The sequence below is a fragment of the Pleurodeles waltl genome, chromosome 2_2 (assembly GCF_031143425.1).
Source record: "Pleurodeles waltl isolate 20211129_DDA chromosome 2_2, aPleWal1.hap1.20221129, whole genome shotgun sequence".
Lineage (NCBI taxonomy): Eukaryota > Metazoa > Chordata > Amphibia > Caudata > Salamandridae > Pleurodeles > Pleurodeles waltl.
The window spans coordinates 176,435,481-176,452,284 of record NC_090439.1 but is presented as its reverse complement, the minus strand read 5'-3'; the positions used below and the strand labels follow the sequence as shown (position 1 = coordinate 176,452,284).

Sequence of the window (16,804 nt, the reverse complement as noted above, 5' to 3'; positions counted from 1 at the left end):
ACCAATGATATCCATATACCTGAATTCAGCCCTATGAAGGCAAAGGCAATGATGGGGGCTCTGGGTGCGTGGGAAATCTTGTAGATCTATCGCTCCCCTGTACTGATTGCATCACCACCTCTCCAGCCTTTATGGGCCCACTGGGCGGCTTGGATTGGCCCCCTAGACGAGGAAGACTGGCGGGACGCATTGATGGCACTGCGTGTCCTCCCAATCCTAGCCAGGTTGTGTATGGTGCAAATGTACTTCTTACACTGTGCCTATCTGACCCCGGCCCGACTCTTCTGCGCCAGGCTCAGAACGAACTCTCAATGCAACAGATGCTCTCACTCACCCGCAGACTTCTTCCACATAGCATAGTCCTGCCCCAAGATTCAGCGATATTGGACACACATACTAAATGAACTCTCCACTCTGCTGAATCTCACCCTGGAGCCCTCCCCCAAAGTGGGCCCTTCTTGGGGTGATGGAGGACATTGGGAGCTCCCGGGCGACCCGCACACTTGTGGGTCTGGCCCTCCTTATTGCAAAAAGAGATATTGCTAGGAACTGGGCATCCAAGGCCCCTCCCTGGTTACAACAATAGAGGAGAGGAGAGGAGTGGATTGGTGCACCCCAATGGAACGACCCGTCTACCAGGCAAGGGGATGTGAGGGCAAATGCCATAAGATCTGCAATGCATGGTTGGGTCCTACCTGAACATGAATACTCTATTCAACTCAAGTTCTTAATGGACCTGTTAACCTATGAATCTCTACCTAAATGTGATACTGTGATAATGAAATGTGTTTTCTTCCCTGCTACGTGTTTTTACACATATAAATCAATCGAAGTTGGTTATTAAAAAAAATTAATAAACTATATAATAATAAAGAAGAAAAACTGAAAATTTGAAAACATGTTCTATACTACAGTGTGTTAAATGACATATTCCAATATTTGAGCATTTGTTTTGCTTATATTTTTTGTATTGTTTTGAGGTGCAAATCATAGAAATTCTTTGTGGTCGGGGTCCTCAGTTTCCTAAACCAGCTTAGTGGGGGTCATCAGGTTCCAGTAATTCTTCAGTTGGGGGGGGTCACCAAAAGTTTAAGAACTGCAGATCTACTCTATTTTTGGATTCATGTAGGCTCATGTAGATATTTAATAAATTGACTGTATGCAGATCCCACAGGTGGATAATCTTAGACATTAGTATGGAAGTATTGTGGAGTCAATTATCAAACTGAAGTAGTGGCTTCTTTTTGACACAACCAGGGAAATCACAACAAGTACCAAAGTAATGTTTTACTATAGCTAAATATTTTTAAACCGTTTTGCCAACAAAGGTAAACATATAGGCCCTATCCATCATCTCTATGATCCTATCCATCGTCAAATCATAGAATTGAGTTTCCTATTTAATCAAAAACTATTATGTAAGTCGAAAATCTACACATACACAACATGTCTGTTTTGTTTTGTACATTGTTTTAACACAAACTTTATTGCATTTTCAAATATAAAGATACTGTTTGTCTCGTACGTTAAGTAAAATATTATACTAAATCTTCCTTTTGAGTTACAATTTTGGCACAGCAGTTTTGAACAAGACGTTGCTAATGAACAGTGCTATCTCAAAATAAAAACCGTTATTAAATGTTACGATTTATAAAATTAACGCTAATTTGATATTCTGCAGGACCTACATAATTTAGACCTTGTGATTGGCATTGCTTCAGGAGGCATCGCTGTATATAGAAAATTTATTTGCACGAGTTTCTATCCTTGGTAAGATCATGTAAAATGAATGCATACTTTAAAGCTTGTAATTTCACTGTAATTATTGTCTATTGTGTTTTTCAAGTTTACTGAACATGTTAATGTAAATATAATGTGTTTTTGACAGGCGCTAATCTTACGTCACATTACATCAGTTCTGCTTTGCCATTTATTTCAATTGGCCTTAAGTAGTTTTCTATATTCGGTTTTATCATATGCACATATCACAGTGGAAGAAAGAGATTTTAGGGCTTGTCAGAAGAGTTTGTGTGTTTGCGTCTAGCAGGCAAATTAAAATTAAAGTGCTGTCAATTTAAATATGTGAAAATAGACTTTTGGTGAAGAGACTGCCCATCATGCCACTTAGCAGCATTCCAGTGTGGTTTATTGAAATTTCAAGTCATTTAACAAAGAATAATACAATTTGGCAGGAGTGTGATCACTACTGAATCCTGAATAATCAAGCGCTGAACAAAACCATCTTGGTTCCCACCATTCTTACTTTCAGATTCTCCATTTGATACAGATTGTACTAATCAGTTCTTTTTAAAAAAAATTGCATTGAAGTTTCAGCCACAGCATTACAATCTAAGCCACAAATAACCTGTTATTGCATACAAGATTCTAGGATTCTACACAAAGTTTCTCACTTGGGTCACTGTGTTTGCAGCTAATGCTTTCCTGTAGATCCCCAACAGGAGCATCCCTGCAATACTAGTCCTACCCTCATCACTCTACACCCAAAATAGTCTACTGTGAGCTGCAAAATTCATCTTCCCAATACACGTCCCATACACATTGCTGGTATCATACATGGTGAGGACCATCAGGATAGGAATAGCATTATACCACTTGAGATTTAAAACCCTCTCCATCTCCCCTAGGTATATTGGACATCTCCAAAAGCCTCTTTGCCTAAGTGTGAGCGGTGTGTCGATTAATCCGTTGCAGGTGCTTGTTTTAAAAAAAGGTCTTAATCAGTTCTAATTAGTTGTTGTTCAGACTCTTGTATCCTATGATGTAAGTGATCAAGCCTATTTATCCTCTTCCACTGCCCTCCCATCAATCAAGAATATTATTGCTAGTGGCATTGCAGAACTTCTCAGACTAGTAGGACAAATTTCAGTCTTGTAATCTGATGTTTTATGCATATATTTTTATGCATATCATTTCTGCTTGTATAACAAACAAGCTGTTATTTGATCCATATTTACATTTTCCCAAGACTTGGTTTACCACGTTATGAAAAGAGAAACTTCTGGGTGTTACAAGCAACATGTTTCTATTTGTTTTGCTGTCAGTCATATGAATTAGTAAATTCATGTCTTTCCTACACACATAATGATGGGAGAAATGTCCATCCAACATCATTATCCTCAACCTCGAGTCTTCCTTTGCCTGGTAACCGTGAAAATCCTTAATACCACTTAAAATCTCCTTTCAAAAGAAACAGGGTTTTTAGCATCCCCACCAAATGTCAATAGCAGTCCTCCATATCACTCCTTCCCACTTTGGACTTTTTTTTACAGGTTTTGTACAGACATATATGTCAAAGACCAATTCATATTGTGTTTCTTTGTTACATAGAAGGGGTGTGCTTCAGAACACATTTGCCCTGTATTTCACCACTTACACTGAAGACTCAACTAGAACACTACAGCACAATGCATTACCAGTCCACAAATCATCTACCTCTCCTGTCACTTGATGTTATGCTCTCTTTCAGCCTGTCCTGCAATCCATGGCTTTTTGGTGCAATTCATGCTATATAAATACCATATACATACATACACTACCTCTGTTCCTCCCTTGTCGCAGAGGTGACAGAGTGCACTTGTGCTCTTCTGAAGCTCTGTTCCTATTCCCTGATCGGCACTCCTCAGGAAACTCCATTGAATCTCAGCAAGCTCCACCAGAAACTCGACCAAGCCATTCAACCAGGAGGATCTGACAAACATTGACCTGGTCCTCTCTGGTAGGCTTTTGAATCATTGCTTCTTTTTTATGGTAGCTAATCAATGGGCCACATCCCATTGGCCTTCTCCGTACTCACTCCCTTTCTTCGCTGACTCAAACACTCACCCCCCCTCCCCCACGCACATACACTCTCTTCATCAGTGTCTCAGGTTGTCACTCCATCACATCCTTCTTGGGGTGCCAAGAGGTATGAGGGGCTTGGGGGAGGGGAGGGTTCCCTTCTGATTTCTGGTCAGTGGGTGGCAGGTGAGGGTTGGAAGTGCTAATGATGGGCAGCAACAACCGAGGGGGGCGATCCTGATTTGAACTGATGTGAGTGCCTGGTGAAACTGAGCCTGATGGACTAAGCTTGTCACCTGAATTCTTCTGCTTTGCAGAGGAAGAAGGTGGCGCTCAGTGTGGCTTGCAATACTGATCTGTGTTCAACACCTCACATCTGTTCATGATATAACCCAGAAATAATTTTAATATCTGTCAAAAATCGCCTGGTCTAAAAATAAAATTAATAAAAAGGATCCAGCAATACCTCAAGTTCAGGGTTCCTTGATCATCAAAAATATCTCCAAAAAGAGCTCCTTATGGATATGTGTGTCACACACACCACCCAACATAAAGCATGGCCAGATGATGAAGCATGAATCCTAGCTGGGTGAGGGTAGTAGATCCTGTAAAGGATACTCTTTAGACTTTTGACATTTGGTTGATCAGGGTTAAATGTTACCTTGTTTTGAGCACAGCTTCCATAACGTCACACCACCGGGTTCTAACAAAGAAGGAATCCTTTTCGGATGTGACTGCACAGTCATCTTTTTATTCGACTCTTGTTTATTGGTTTAGCAGTATAAACATAATACACAGCCAGAAAACATACTGCTTAAAGAAATAATACGCTGACTGAAAATACTAATAAGTTCAAGACCTAACGTGACAATATTTCATGGGCCATCAGCATTTAGTATGAATAGCCAGTAAATAGTCTCACCATGGGCACTACACATTCTGTGCCTTTTAGGACATCCACCAGCTTTGCATAGAAACTCTTGCCCGTTTGGACAATCTACACCTTGGGTTCACTTGCTCAGAAGAGGTTCTTTGTTGGATCTCCAGTGCTGTGGGGTGTGCCTTTTGCTTCCATCATTTTCATAGTGACTAAAAGGACTTATCCCAGGGTCTATCCAACTCTTCCATTATCCCCAGTATTGTCATTTTGGGATCAGATGTGATGGCCCAGCTCACTATTTGCACACACGTAATATGGATTCAGGACTGGCCATGTTGTATCACAAGGCAAACCCATCCTGTGTGGAAGAAGGTGCAGGGTTCAGATTTCAATTCATTTTCCAGAGTCTGCTTGGGTGGTAGTAAACCCTTTGGAAGTATTTTAAAGTAATCAATAGAAATTTTCTGGATATTGAAAAGGTAAAGGGGACCATCTTTGCCTAATCCCAGTCAGGGTATTCTAAATGCCCTAGGTCTTCTTCCCATTTAGCACTCAGATATTTCAATTGGTTAAAAGTGTTTGATATCAGTGATCTATACAATCTAGCTTTTCCCTTGTTGCCTGATGTTTCTTAGTAATCGTTGGTTTGGTGGGTTAAATTCAGTTACTGTGCCAAATTTGTGTTTGTGTACCTCAAACCGGTGGCACAAATGTAGTTATAGTTAGAATTGTTATATATGCGATGTGTATTCTCTTGCAAGGTGATTGAAAGTTTTGACAGGATTTGCATCCCTCATGTCTCTCAGCGGGGACACTCTCCCTTTGAACTCATCTCAGTTCTTAATGCCACCGGATTAATGACATTTCTGTGGCTGGGGGTAGGTATTGAACTGATTAAGCTAGGGAATTCAGCTCCCGACTGACACTTTGGCTCATTTGTCTGCAAGCATTCAGTCACTGATTGGGACCATTTGTGTTGTTCAGTAATATAATCTAAAGTCTGCAAGACCCAAGCCCATTTCATGCAGCAAGAGCTCACATTTTTTAAAAGGATATTGAATGTGGTCTGTCTTTAGAAAGCTTCTCGTTAACAAGTGTGCAAGTTTGAAAGAGGTCAGGAAGATGTCATAGGGGAAGTTCTGCATTGCATATGAGAGTCGGTTGAGTGAAATCATTTTAAGTAATGCTCCCCTGCCTGCCTTACGTAGCGGCAGCTTTTGACAAGTTTCCATGTCATGTCAACGCTGAAACATTGGGGATATCTAGATCTCAACTGCTTTGTTTGTCTTATGTAATGTTATTGCTAGGCATATCTCAGAGGCAATAAGTAAAGTATTTGTACGCACAATAACAATGAAAATGCTACAGAAGTATTCCACACTAGCTTAGAAAAAGAGCCAATATTTATCTGAATAAAACAATACCAAAACAATAAAATCCAACATAGACAAGTAAAGATATGATTTTTCAAAGATCAAATCTTAGTATAGCACTTAGAAACACAATAGCTCCAACTGGCGTCTTGACGGAGTCGTTCCCCACAGTCTAATGCCACTCACAAGGTAGTGCGGGCCAGTCACAGAGTTGCATGGAACCCAGGTGCAGTACATTGGAAAACGATGGGCAAACAAGGATGTTGCACAGAGTTGGGGAGGTGATGCGTTGCAGATTCGGTTACTTACTGCTACTGGGAAGGTGAGGCTTTGGTTCCTTACTGCTAGGCAGGGGAGGTGAGGTGTTGATTCCTTGCGGTTGCAGGGAAGGTGATGCAGGGTTGATGGCAAGGCGTTGGTTCCTTACGACAAAACGGGGTCGATGAATTCAGCAGGTCAGCATGCAAAGTTTTTAGTTTATGGTGTCGCAATCACACCTCAGGTGCTGCGGCGGAGTCAGGTGTCACGGACATCAGTGACACAGCACTCGGGATTTGCACTGTGACTTGTGTTGCAGGTTCCGGTGGTAGCACTCAATAGGGACTACATCTCTGGTGTAGGCAGCTGCGAGCAGTCAGGCAGCGGCACCTGTTCCGAAGACGCTCTGGAGTCGATGTTCTTCTTAGTTGCACCAGAGCTCACTTCCAAGGGCCCAGTGACTGGATTTGGCACCACTTGGAAGTTAGGACTCTCCGCAAGAGAGCCCAGGTGCTGACAGATGAAGTCTTTTATGTCCCTGAGACTTTTTAACAGGAGGCAAGCTCAACTCAAGCCCTTGGAGAATCATGGACAGCAGGATATAGAAAGCAAAGTTCAGTCATTTCACTAACAGGATAGAAGCAGCAAGCAGCAGACCAGCACAATAAAGCAACAGGCAGAGTGGCAGTCCCTCCTATGATATCCACCTCTTTTTCCAGACAGAATGTCTTCAGTACAGAAGTGTTCTAACTTTGTGGTGCCAGAGGTCCAGTACTTATACCCATTTCTGTCTTTGAAGCAGGCAAACTTCAAAGAGAAGTCTATGTAGTGCACAATACTCTGCCTTTCCTACCATATCCTCAGACAACCCTCCTCCCCGGGGGTTGGAGACTGCTTTGTTTCAGAACAGGCACAGCCCTATTCTGGTGCAGTTGTCAGCTCCTCCCACCACTCTAGCGGAGTCAGGTGTCACGGACATCAGTGACACAGCACTCGGGATTTGCACTGTGACTTGTGTTGCAGGTTCCGGTGGTAGCACTCAATAGGGACTACATCTCTGGTGTAGGCAGCTGCGAGCAGTCAGGCAGCGGCACCTGTTCCGAAGACGCTCTGGAGTCGATGTTCTTCTTAGTTGCACCAGAGCTCACTTCCAAGGGCCCAGTGACTGGATTTGGCACCACTTGGAAGTTAGGACTCTCCGCAAGAGAGCCCAGGTGCTGACAGATGAAGTCTTTTATGTCCCTGAGACTTTTTAACAGGAGGCAAGCTCAACTCAAGCCCTTGGAGAATCATGGACAGCAGGATATAGAAAGCAAAGTTCAGTCATTTCACTAACAGGATAGAAGCAGCAAGCAGCAGACCAGCACAATAAAGCAACAGGCAGAGTGGCAGTCCCTCCTATGATATCCACCTCTTTTTCCAGACAGAATGTCTTCAGTACAGAAGTGTTCTAACTTTGTGGTGCCAGAGGTCCAGTACTTATACCCATTTCTGTCTTTGAAGCAGGCAAACTTCAAAGAGAAGTCTATGTAGTGCACAATACTCTGCCTTTCCTACCATATCCTCAGACAACCCTCCTCCCCGGGGGTTGGAGACTGCTTTGTTTCAGAACAGGCACAGCCCTATTCTGGTGCAGTTGTCAGCTCCTCCCACCACTCTAGCTCAGGAAGACCTATCAGGATATGCAGGGCACACCTCAGCTCCCTTTGTGTCACTGTCTAGAGTGAATTCGCAAACAGCCCTACTGGCATCCTGATCCACACATGTATTCCACAGCCAGGCAGAGATCACAATGGTTAAGCAAGAAACTGCTTACTTGCTAAAAGAGCCATTTACAAACTTACAATTTCAAAACCCAATTTCACAAAAGATGTATTTTTGAATTATGAGTTCAGAGACCCCAAACTCCACATCTCCATCTGCTTCCAATGGGAAATTACACTTAAAAGATATTTCACGGCAGTCCCCTTGTTACTCTATGGGAGAGATAGTCCTTGACAACAGTTTAAACCAAGTTTAGCAGTATTCCACTATCGTGCATGTAAAACACACCAGTGCATGTCCTACCTTTAAATACACTGCACCCTACCCATGGGGTTACCTTGGGCCTAACGTAGGCATGACTTACATGTAGTAAAAGGGAAGGTTTGGACCTGACAAGTGGGTGAACTTGCTAGGTCCAACTAGCAGTTTAAAACTGCACACATAGATACTGAGTTGGCAGATCTGAGACATGTTTACAGCGCTACTCAGGTGGCACAATCACTGCTGCAGGCCCACTAGCATTATTTGATTTACAGGCCCTGGGCACACATGGTGCACTATACTAGGGACTTACTAGTAAATCAGATATCCCAATCATTGATAAAACAATCACCGATACAATTTAGATAGAGAGCACTTGCACTTTAGTGCTGGTCAGCAGTGGTAAAGTGCTCGGAACCCTAAAGCCAATAAAAATTAAATTGAGCACAGAATCAAAAATAGGAGGTCAGAAGCAAAAAGACAGGGTAAACTGTGCCAAGAGTTGACCAGTCTAACACTAGTTCACATATTACCAGCTTGAAGTTTTTAATTGCTGAGGAACCTGAGTTGTGATGTACTGCATACTAAGCAGAGGCGAAGTCCCTGCAATGCAGCCACCAAGTATTCATATGCCACAGGCATCTAAGCCCACACTTGACGATCAATGCAGATTTTTACAAGCGAAGGGTCAGACAGACACCAATGTAAAATTTGGATCTCATAATGTGGGGAAGAAGGTGCCAGCTTTAGACTTGTATCGAAGGCAATTGGGGTTTAGGCTTCTATTAGTTTCACAGCGTCTGCTACAGTTGAAGTAAAAGCTTGGGAAGCAGTTTATTTGTATCAGTCAGAATCAAGTGGATACGTCACTTGCTGACTTTGCACCTTGAATAAAGAAGCAATTAAGATGTAAAAGTGAACAGTGGGTGGCAAATTGAAATGTAAGTATTCTGATGAATTCTTCTAACCACAGATTACTCACTTTGTGAATAATCCCCAGACTAGATCTGGAAACCTTTAGAGCAGTTTCCCTGCATGCTGCTACGTGGCTTCGTGCAGCTTCACGCCTATGTCATTCCTCTTTGAATGTGAAGAGTGGAGCAGATACGTGCTACTCGTTCCTTTCTTTCTGTGCCTTCAGTTGCATACCTGGAGCTTCTCCCTGGTGTTTCACCAGACTTTTCAGAGATATTTATCCAGTGTGCAAGGGTAAAGTCACCCCCTAAAACTACTTCAAACCATGCAAGGAATATCACAAACAGATGCCCCTCACAAAGTCTGTTGTGCTTGGACCACAATACCAAAGCTTCTTGTGACTGTGCCCAGATAATTCTGACAGCCATTGGAGAGCACAAAGCCAAAGTCTACATCACCAAGAACTAGAAGACTCTGTGATTGGTCAAAGTCCAAAGGGAGATCCCATTCCCACTTCCAACGTCCTTCCCTGGACTGGTCGTCTTCGCAATTGAAAAAGAAACACAAAAACTCTAAGTGGTATATAGCCCCTTCCTGCCTTTTTCAAACTCTAGAGAGGGTGCAAGACTGTCAGAGTGGCTTTTGGTTTGCTCCTGGTCACTTTCCAAGCCAGTTTAGAATCTGGTCCAACCCACCCTTAGTTCCCAGGTTTGTTGGTGATGGTGCAGCAAGTAGAAGCCTTCAGGCAGACTATTCTGTGAATTTTCAGCACTTTAACAATTCTATCTGGCATGCCTTCAAGCCCCAGTGATCTGCAGGGACCTCCAGATGGACTTCTACTGGTAGGTCTGTCCAGCGTGCTGGCCCATATTGGGTCCAGCACTGACTGTGGTGGCCAGTTCCTTTTTGGTGCTATCCCACATGATGGTTCTGCTCACATCAACACCGATGCGACACCTGATAAGGTTATACAACCTAGTTGGCTATCCAACTCTGAATTAAATCTGCCACTACCTCGACCAAAGTGACAGCTGGCATCAGCGGCGTGTGACCTCTTGCCAACTGATCTGACTCTCCTCAGGGCCCAAACTTTACAAAATCGTTTTGCAACAGATTAAGAAAACAACTGTGATGACAGGGATGATTATGATCCCCATTATGATGAAAAACAGTGGTATGAGTAACTTCAGCATACCAGTGGGCTTGACACTTCCCCAAACACTGGCCTTGAGTCAACCCGGATCCTGCTAGGGAGGAAAGTGCCTCTTGCGTTGCAGTGATGCATGGGGTATAGTAGTGCTATACTTGTAATTTCCAACCATGGATGACAAAACTAACATATAAACTGAAGTTCTACAACTTGTGCAGGCTTCCACTGAGCCACTCCTGTCACACCAGACCTGTCCTTCTCCAGAACAACAGGCTTTTCAGACAATTCTTGGTAGAGGCTGTGGTTCTTAGGGTCAAAGAGGACAACAAGGGCAATGTGCAGTTCAGCTCCCTCAATGGCTGCAATGGCAAAATTGCTTTAGTGTGTCCTTGTGTCCTTAGTGTGTTCTTCAAGGGTGGCAAGGCCTCACTACAGACAAGTGGACCCTTCAAATTGTCCATTGGGCTGTACCTTACTGCTCTTTTCTTTCGCGCTGCACCTTCCACCACCTTAAAGATGACTCATGCGGACTCTTTTTGGTAAAGGGGCCATAGAGAGGATTCTGGCCTTAGAAATAGGGACTGGGTGTTAAACCTGCTACTTCCTTGTGCTGAAGACGGACAGAGGCCTTCATACTATTTTAGATCTTTGCCCTCTTAATCCCTTCCTGAGGAAGGACAAATTCAAGATGTGCACTTTAGCCCAGGACCTTTCTGCCCCGGACCCTAGAGACTGGATGGTTGCCCTGAAACTGCTGGATGCTTGTTTTCACATCCTCATCCTACACGTGCTACATGGAGTTTATGGTGGGCCAGGAGCATTTCATGATCACAGCGCTCCCCTTCTGTCTCACCAGTGCCACTCAGATGTTTATTGCGTGATAGTTGTCGGCGCAGCACACCTTTTGATGTTGGGGGTACCAGTCTTCTCCCTACCTCGATGACTGGCTGTTGAGGGCAAGCTCTCCCAAGCAGTCACATCCAGCCATGGTTTTTGTTATTAACGAGCCAAAGTCACATCTGACTGCTTTTCAGATGCTCCCTTTCGTTGGAGCCATTCTGTTTATGGTACAGTTTTGTGCCTTTCCCCCAGAATGGTGAGTCCAGGACATTTGTGCTATGGTGCCAATGTTTTGGCCTATGTCCTTGATCACTGTGCAGATGGTTATGAGACTGCTGGGAATATTGGCCTCCTACATCGCATGCCAGATGGTACATTTCATCTATGCAGTGAGACCTAAAGTCCCAGTCAGTGCAACACTAGGGAAATGTGTCAGACTATGTCCACATTTCAGAGGAAGCTTGAAAATATCTATAGTGATGGCTACTGGACCAAAATTGGGTCAGTGGCAGGCCCTCTTCGTACACTACCCAGAGCAGATGGTGCTCATGGATGCCTCACTGGGTTGGAGACCATCTGGTAGAGGTGGAAATCAGAATCGTCGGGTCACCGGTGGAGACTGTATGCAACATTAACTTGTTTGGACTGAGGGTGATTTACTTCAAATTGAAGGCCTTCCTACTAACTGTCAAAGAAAGGTTGCTGCAAGTGCTTATGCGCAACAACACTGTCATGTGGTATTGCAACAAGCAAGGCAGGGTGGTTTCTTGGACCCTGTGTCGAGGGGCAGTCTTTCTCTGCAGTTGGCTGGACTGCAGAAGGGTTTCTCTGGTTCTGAACCACCTGGCAGGATCTTTAAACTCCAGGACAGACAAACTCACTTCCAGCCATGTGGAGAGCTGGGCTTGATCTTTTCACCACCTACGAGAACATACAATGTCAGCACTTCTGTGCGCAGGACTTTGAAAAGCAGTTTTTTCTCGGAGACTCTTTCCACCTATAGTGGAGCGCAGGACTCCTATATGTATTCCTGCTACTTCCTTTACAGCTGCAAGTTCTGACAGAGATCAGGAACAACCCGGCCCGTGTCATCCTAGAGTCCCTTAGTTCGGCCAGGATATTATGTAACTTCTGGGAATGAGCATCTGCCCTCAATCAAGGTTCCGCTTTTGGAGGCTATTCTGGCATAGCAGCAGGGGCAGTATGTTGCACCCAGTCCTCCACACGTTGCCCCTGCATGCTTAGAGACCGAGTGGTGACTGTTAACTTCATTCGACCTACCCCGAAGGTCTTTGAAGTCATATTGGCGGCAAGATGTCTCATCACAGAATCATTAAATGCCAGCTGTTTGGGCAAATGTGTGGATTAGTGCAGCATCCAACAAACTAACCTTTTGCAGGTAAAGTTGCCTGAAGTTTTACTTTTTGTTCTGTCCCTAGCCCAACATGAACCTGCTTTGGGCACTGTTAAGGGCGCTTATTGGCTCTTTCGACCTTTATGCAGTTGCCTTATCAACTTTATTATTTAAATAACCAGGTATGATTAGGTTTTTGAAAGGCTTGCAACATTTGTTTCCAACAAAACCCTTTGTGTTGACAGAGTGAGGCTCAAATTTAGTCCTCACTTTCGTGATTTGCACCCCTTTTGAACTGCTGCATAGTTGTCCTTTGTTACTTATGATATTAAAGAGAGTCTTTCTCATCGCCATAATATCGGTTAGACTTGTGCCTCTTTAGGCTCTCTGTGTAAATCCATTTTATTCCACCACCTTTCCTGAAACATTGGCTCTAAGGACCCGGACTTCATTTATTCCCAAAGTATTCACTACTTTTCATGTTGGTTAGGCGATCACCCTTCTGGCGTTCTTTGCTCCTCATCACCCCTTGGACGAGGAAGAGAGACTACATCACTTGGACCCCACTAGCTTTGTGTTTCTATATCAATTGTACTAGGACTATAATGTAGCGTTTTCTGGAGTAGAGAAGAGTACATTAGTGCAAAAACAGACCATTTATTGATGGCTTGTTCTCTGAAATAAACCCTGCCAAGCACTTGTGAAAAAGCAGCTACTAGAAGGCTTTTAGGTCCATTTTACCAGGACCAAATCTGGTATCACTGTGTTAGCACGCAGATTGTCTGCCCTGGATGTCTGTAGGGAGCCTAGGTGGGCTTTGGTGCACACATTCACGAAGCACTACAATGGGGTCTATGAGAGTGGATTGATTCAGCAGGGCTTATTGATATGAGCCAGTTCACAGATTCACCACCTTGGGAGGTACTGCTGTGGTATCCATTCACAACGTGAGGAATCTTCAGTTGGAAGTATTCATCAGAAGAATAAGTGACATACCTTCACTAACGATCTATTCTAATTGTATTTCATCAACCCCTCAACCTGCCCATTCTGTGAACTTGTCCATCTAAAAAGGCCTAATCTAAAGATCATAATATGTACAGACTGGCCGTACCAATTTGCTGATGGGCTCTGCCCCTGAGGGCAATGACAGCCTGGAAAGCAACTGACATCAACGTGGATGAGTGGCACTTAAATTTGGCTCCACTTGTCATTTCTGGTGCACAATGACGGTGGTGTGGATCTGCACAACACCACCTAAAAGCACAGGAGAACTGCTCTAAAGTTTTTCAGATCCAGATGCCTGGGGATTATTCGCAGGGTGAAGAATCTGTGCATGGGGAAAGATTGTTACCCGGCCATAAATCGCTTATTCGTCATTTTCCCTTGGGTTCCTGGTCCTCAATAAGTCACTAAGTGCAAAGGATTATGGCCAGTTTTAGATTGTGAGTGACCTTATATGTGGCATAGATATGCCTTTGCTGATCAAGCTGGGATCCATGATGACATTCAAATTGACCGCAGATTAGTGTGGTGTCTTGGTGTGAGGTGAATGTTAGTTATGTAATGACTTTAAGGGAGCTGTTGATAAGGATTGGTGGGACATATACACTAGCTAAAGGCTAATCCCTTTCCTGACCCATGACTACAACATATTTTCCTAATTTATCATTGTGCATGGTGTTTACTTTTGGGGGGGAAAGTTTTATGTAGGAGGGTTGCCACCTCTTGTGAGCCTATGAAGAAACCTGAATGAGTCCATGGTGGCCCAGAAACCTACAGTTCGTGCATTGTAGGTGTGTTTATTGCAGAAGTTAAGGCTCTTGGGGAGTGTTTTTGATGTACTGAAGTATTACACCTCTTTTTATTTTATTACCGAGTCCATTAATATTTCATGTGATCAGTGTATGTGTGCTTAACTACATGGCTGGAATGGACATAGATAATAAATATGTTGGTCAGTCGATCTAATTGCATGAAGTATATGTTGCAGAATGATCAGTAACCTAAATAAGCTAAATATCTCTCCCTTCCCAGCGCCCACCCAACATTTCCTGAATTGTAGTATTTATCGCCCCAATAGGATTGTTCTAGGCCAGGTGTTTCCAAACAGTCAATCTCAAGCTACCAGTATCTCCCAGAAACATTTCGAGTATCATCAGGCTGTAGACGGCAGGGCCTGATAATGAGCAGTTCTCAGTCAGATTTATGGGCCAGGCTGGGGCACAGAGGTGAGAAGTATTTAACTCAAACGTTCTTTTCGATTCCATATTGGAGTCTGTGAACAAAATGATGTTTCAAAATTATTTTCAATGGGAGAAAATGAAAACAAAAGTTACCTTGACAATTAACTCTTCATTTTAACTTTCTCCCATTTCATAGTGTAACATTTACAAGCAGCAGGCCTTTTTCTGCCAGAAACTCTGCAATATTTATAACTGAAAAATAGTTTTTTTATGGGAGAAATTTAAAGTGAAGAAAACGTTTTCAATGAAACAGTAAGGGTCTGATTTAGACTTTGGCGGATGGGGTTACTCTGTCACATGTGACGGATATCCCATCTGCCACATTATTACCCTACTAAATGCTATGGGAATTGAAATACGGTGGATGGGCTATCCAGCACATTTGTGACAGAGTAACACATCACTAATCTCTAAATCAGGCCCTAGGTCTTAATAGTTTTCTCCAATTTTAATTAAGCCAGTTACGTCCTAATGTTTCATGAAGCATGTTTCTTCAATTAAAATTCCTCCTATTTAAACAAATGTATATTTCTGTTACAAATATTGTACTATGTCTGCAGGCCACTGGGAGCAAGATGTCTGGTGTTTGTAAATGTGACACTTGGAAATTGGAGAAAATTTAAATGATGAATTCTATGGAATCCATATAAACAAAGTTAGCTTTTCAGTTTCATTTTCTCGACACCATGCCATATTTGTAAATAAGATATACAGCTACTGTTTTAAGTGGATGAAATTTAAAGTGCAGAAAAATGTTCCATGTTCTGAACATTCTTGCAGAACATTTTTCTGCACTTGAAATTTCTCCCCTTTAAGCAAAAAGGTGGCATGTTTGTGTTAAACATGCAATGGTGCCACATATGGCAAAAGGTCCTGTGCCACAAGCACATATGACACAGTCTCTCTGTCATCTGCACACATTTATCCCCTGAATACACACTTACTTTCATACATCTCCCCAAGGACCATGCTCTCACTGACACACATGGTAGACGTTTCAAAGTGTCCCTAATCAAAGTATTTTATTCAAATGATAGTATCTGGCTCTATGGACATTAGGCTTAAAGTCAATAAATCTGGGCATAGGGGCGTCTGGTAACAATGTGTGAGTTGCTTAGTCTTCAGTAGCTCACAATGATTTTCTTGGATCAAAAGTAACTCCCACTACAGAAAAGGTTGGGGACCTGTGCCCTAGTCACAGTATTTTAATCAAACCATAGTATCTGGCTGTGTGGACATTAGGCTTAAAGTCAATTAACCCTTTTGCTGCAAGGCATTTTCCCCCTCAGGTGTCAGGCATTTTTTTGGGCTATTTGAGGCAGTTCGCGTTTATGCCCTCATAACGTTTTGACCACATAAGCTACCCACACCAAATTTGCGTCCTTTTTTTTCAACATCCTAGGAATTCTAGAGGTACCCAGAGTATGTGGGTTCCCCTGTAGGAGACCAAGAAATTTGCCAAAATACAGCAAAAATGTAGTTTAAAAAAAATAAATATGGAAAAAAGGGCTGCAGAAGAAGCCTTGTGGTTCTTTCCGTGCAAATTGCTTCAACAAAGGGTTTGCGGTGCTAAAATCACCATCTTCCCAGCTTTCAGGAACAGGCATACTTGAATCAGAAAACCCAACTAGTCATTTTTCTCCACGTTTTACTCTGTACCTTTTTCTGGCGATGTCAGATGTTTGAAAGCAATATACTGTTACGTCAGCTGGACTCTTCTGGTTGTGGGGATATATAGGGCTTGTAGGTTCATCAAGAACCCTAGGTACCCAGAGCCAATAAATGAGCGGCAGATTTGCAATGGGTTTTAATTCTATACCAGGTACACAGCAATTCATTTGCTGAAATATAAAGAGTGAAAAATAGGTATCAATAAAACCTTTGTATTTCCAAAATGGGCACAAGATAAGGTGTTAAGAAGCAGTGCACATCTCTGAATTTGGGTGTCCCCATACTAGCATATGA

The 16,804-nt window shown here is 43.0% G+C and overlaps 1 protein-coding gene across 5 annotated transcripts in view; it reads left to right on the top strand.

Annotated features, from left to right (window-relative positions):
• PTPN3 (protein tyrosine phosphatase non-receptor type 3) overlaps nucleotides 1–16,804 on the top strand; it is a 1,694,656-nt gene that overhangs the window by 785,894 nt on the left and 891,958 nt on the right. For all 5 annotated transcript variants that reach the window (XM_069219598.1, XM_069219596.1, XM_069219595.1 and 2 more), the window contains one exon: nucleotides 1,682–1,770. In XM_069219598.1, coding sequence (XP_069075699.1) covers nucleotides 1,682–1,770 — 89 coding nt within the window. The remainder of the gene's footprint in view (nucleotides 1–1,681; nucleotides 1,771–16,804) is intronic.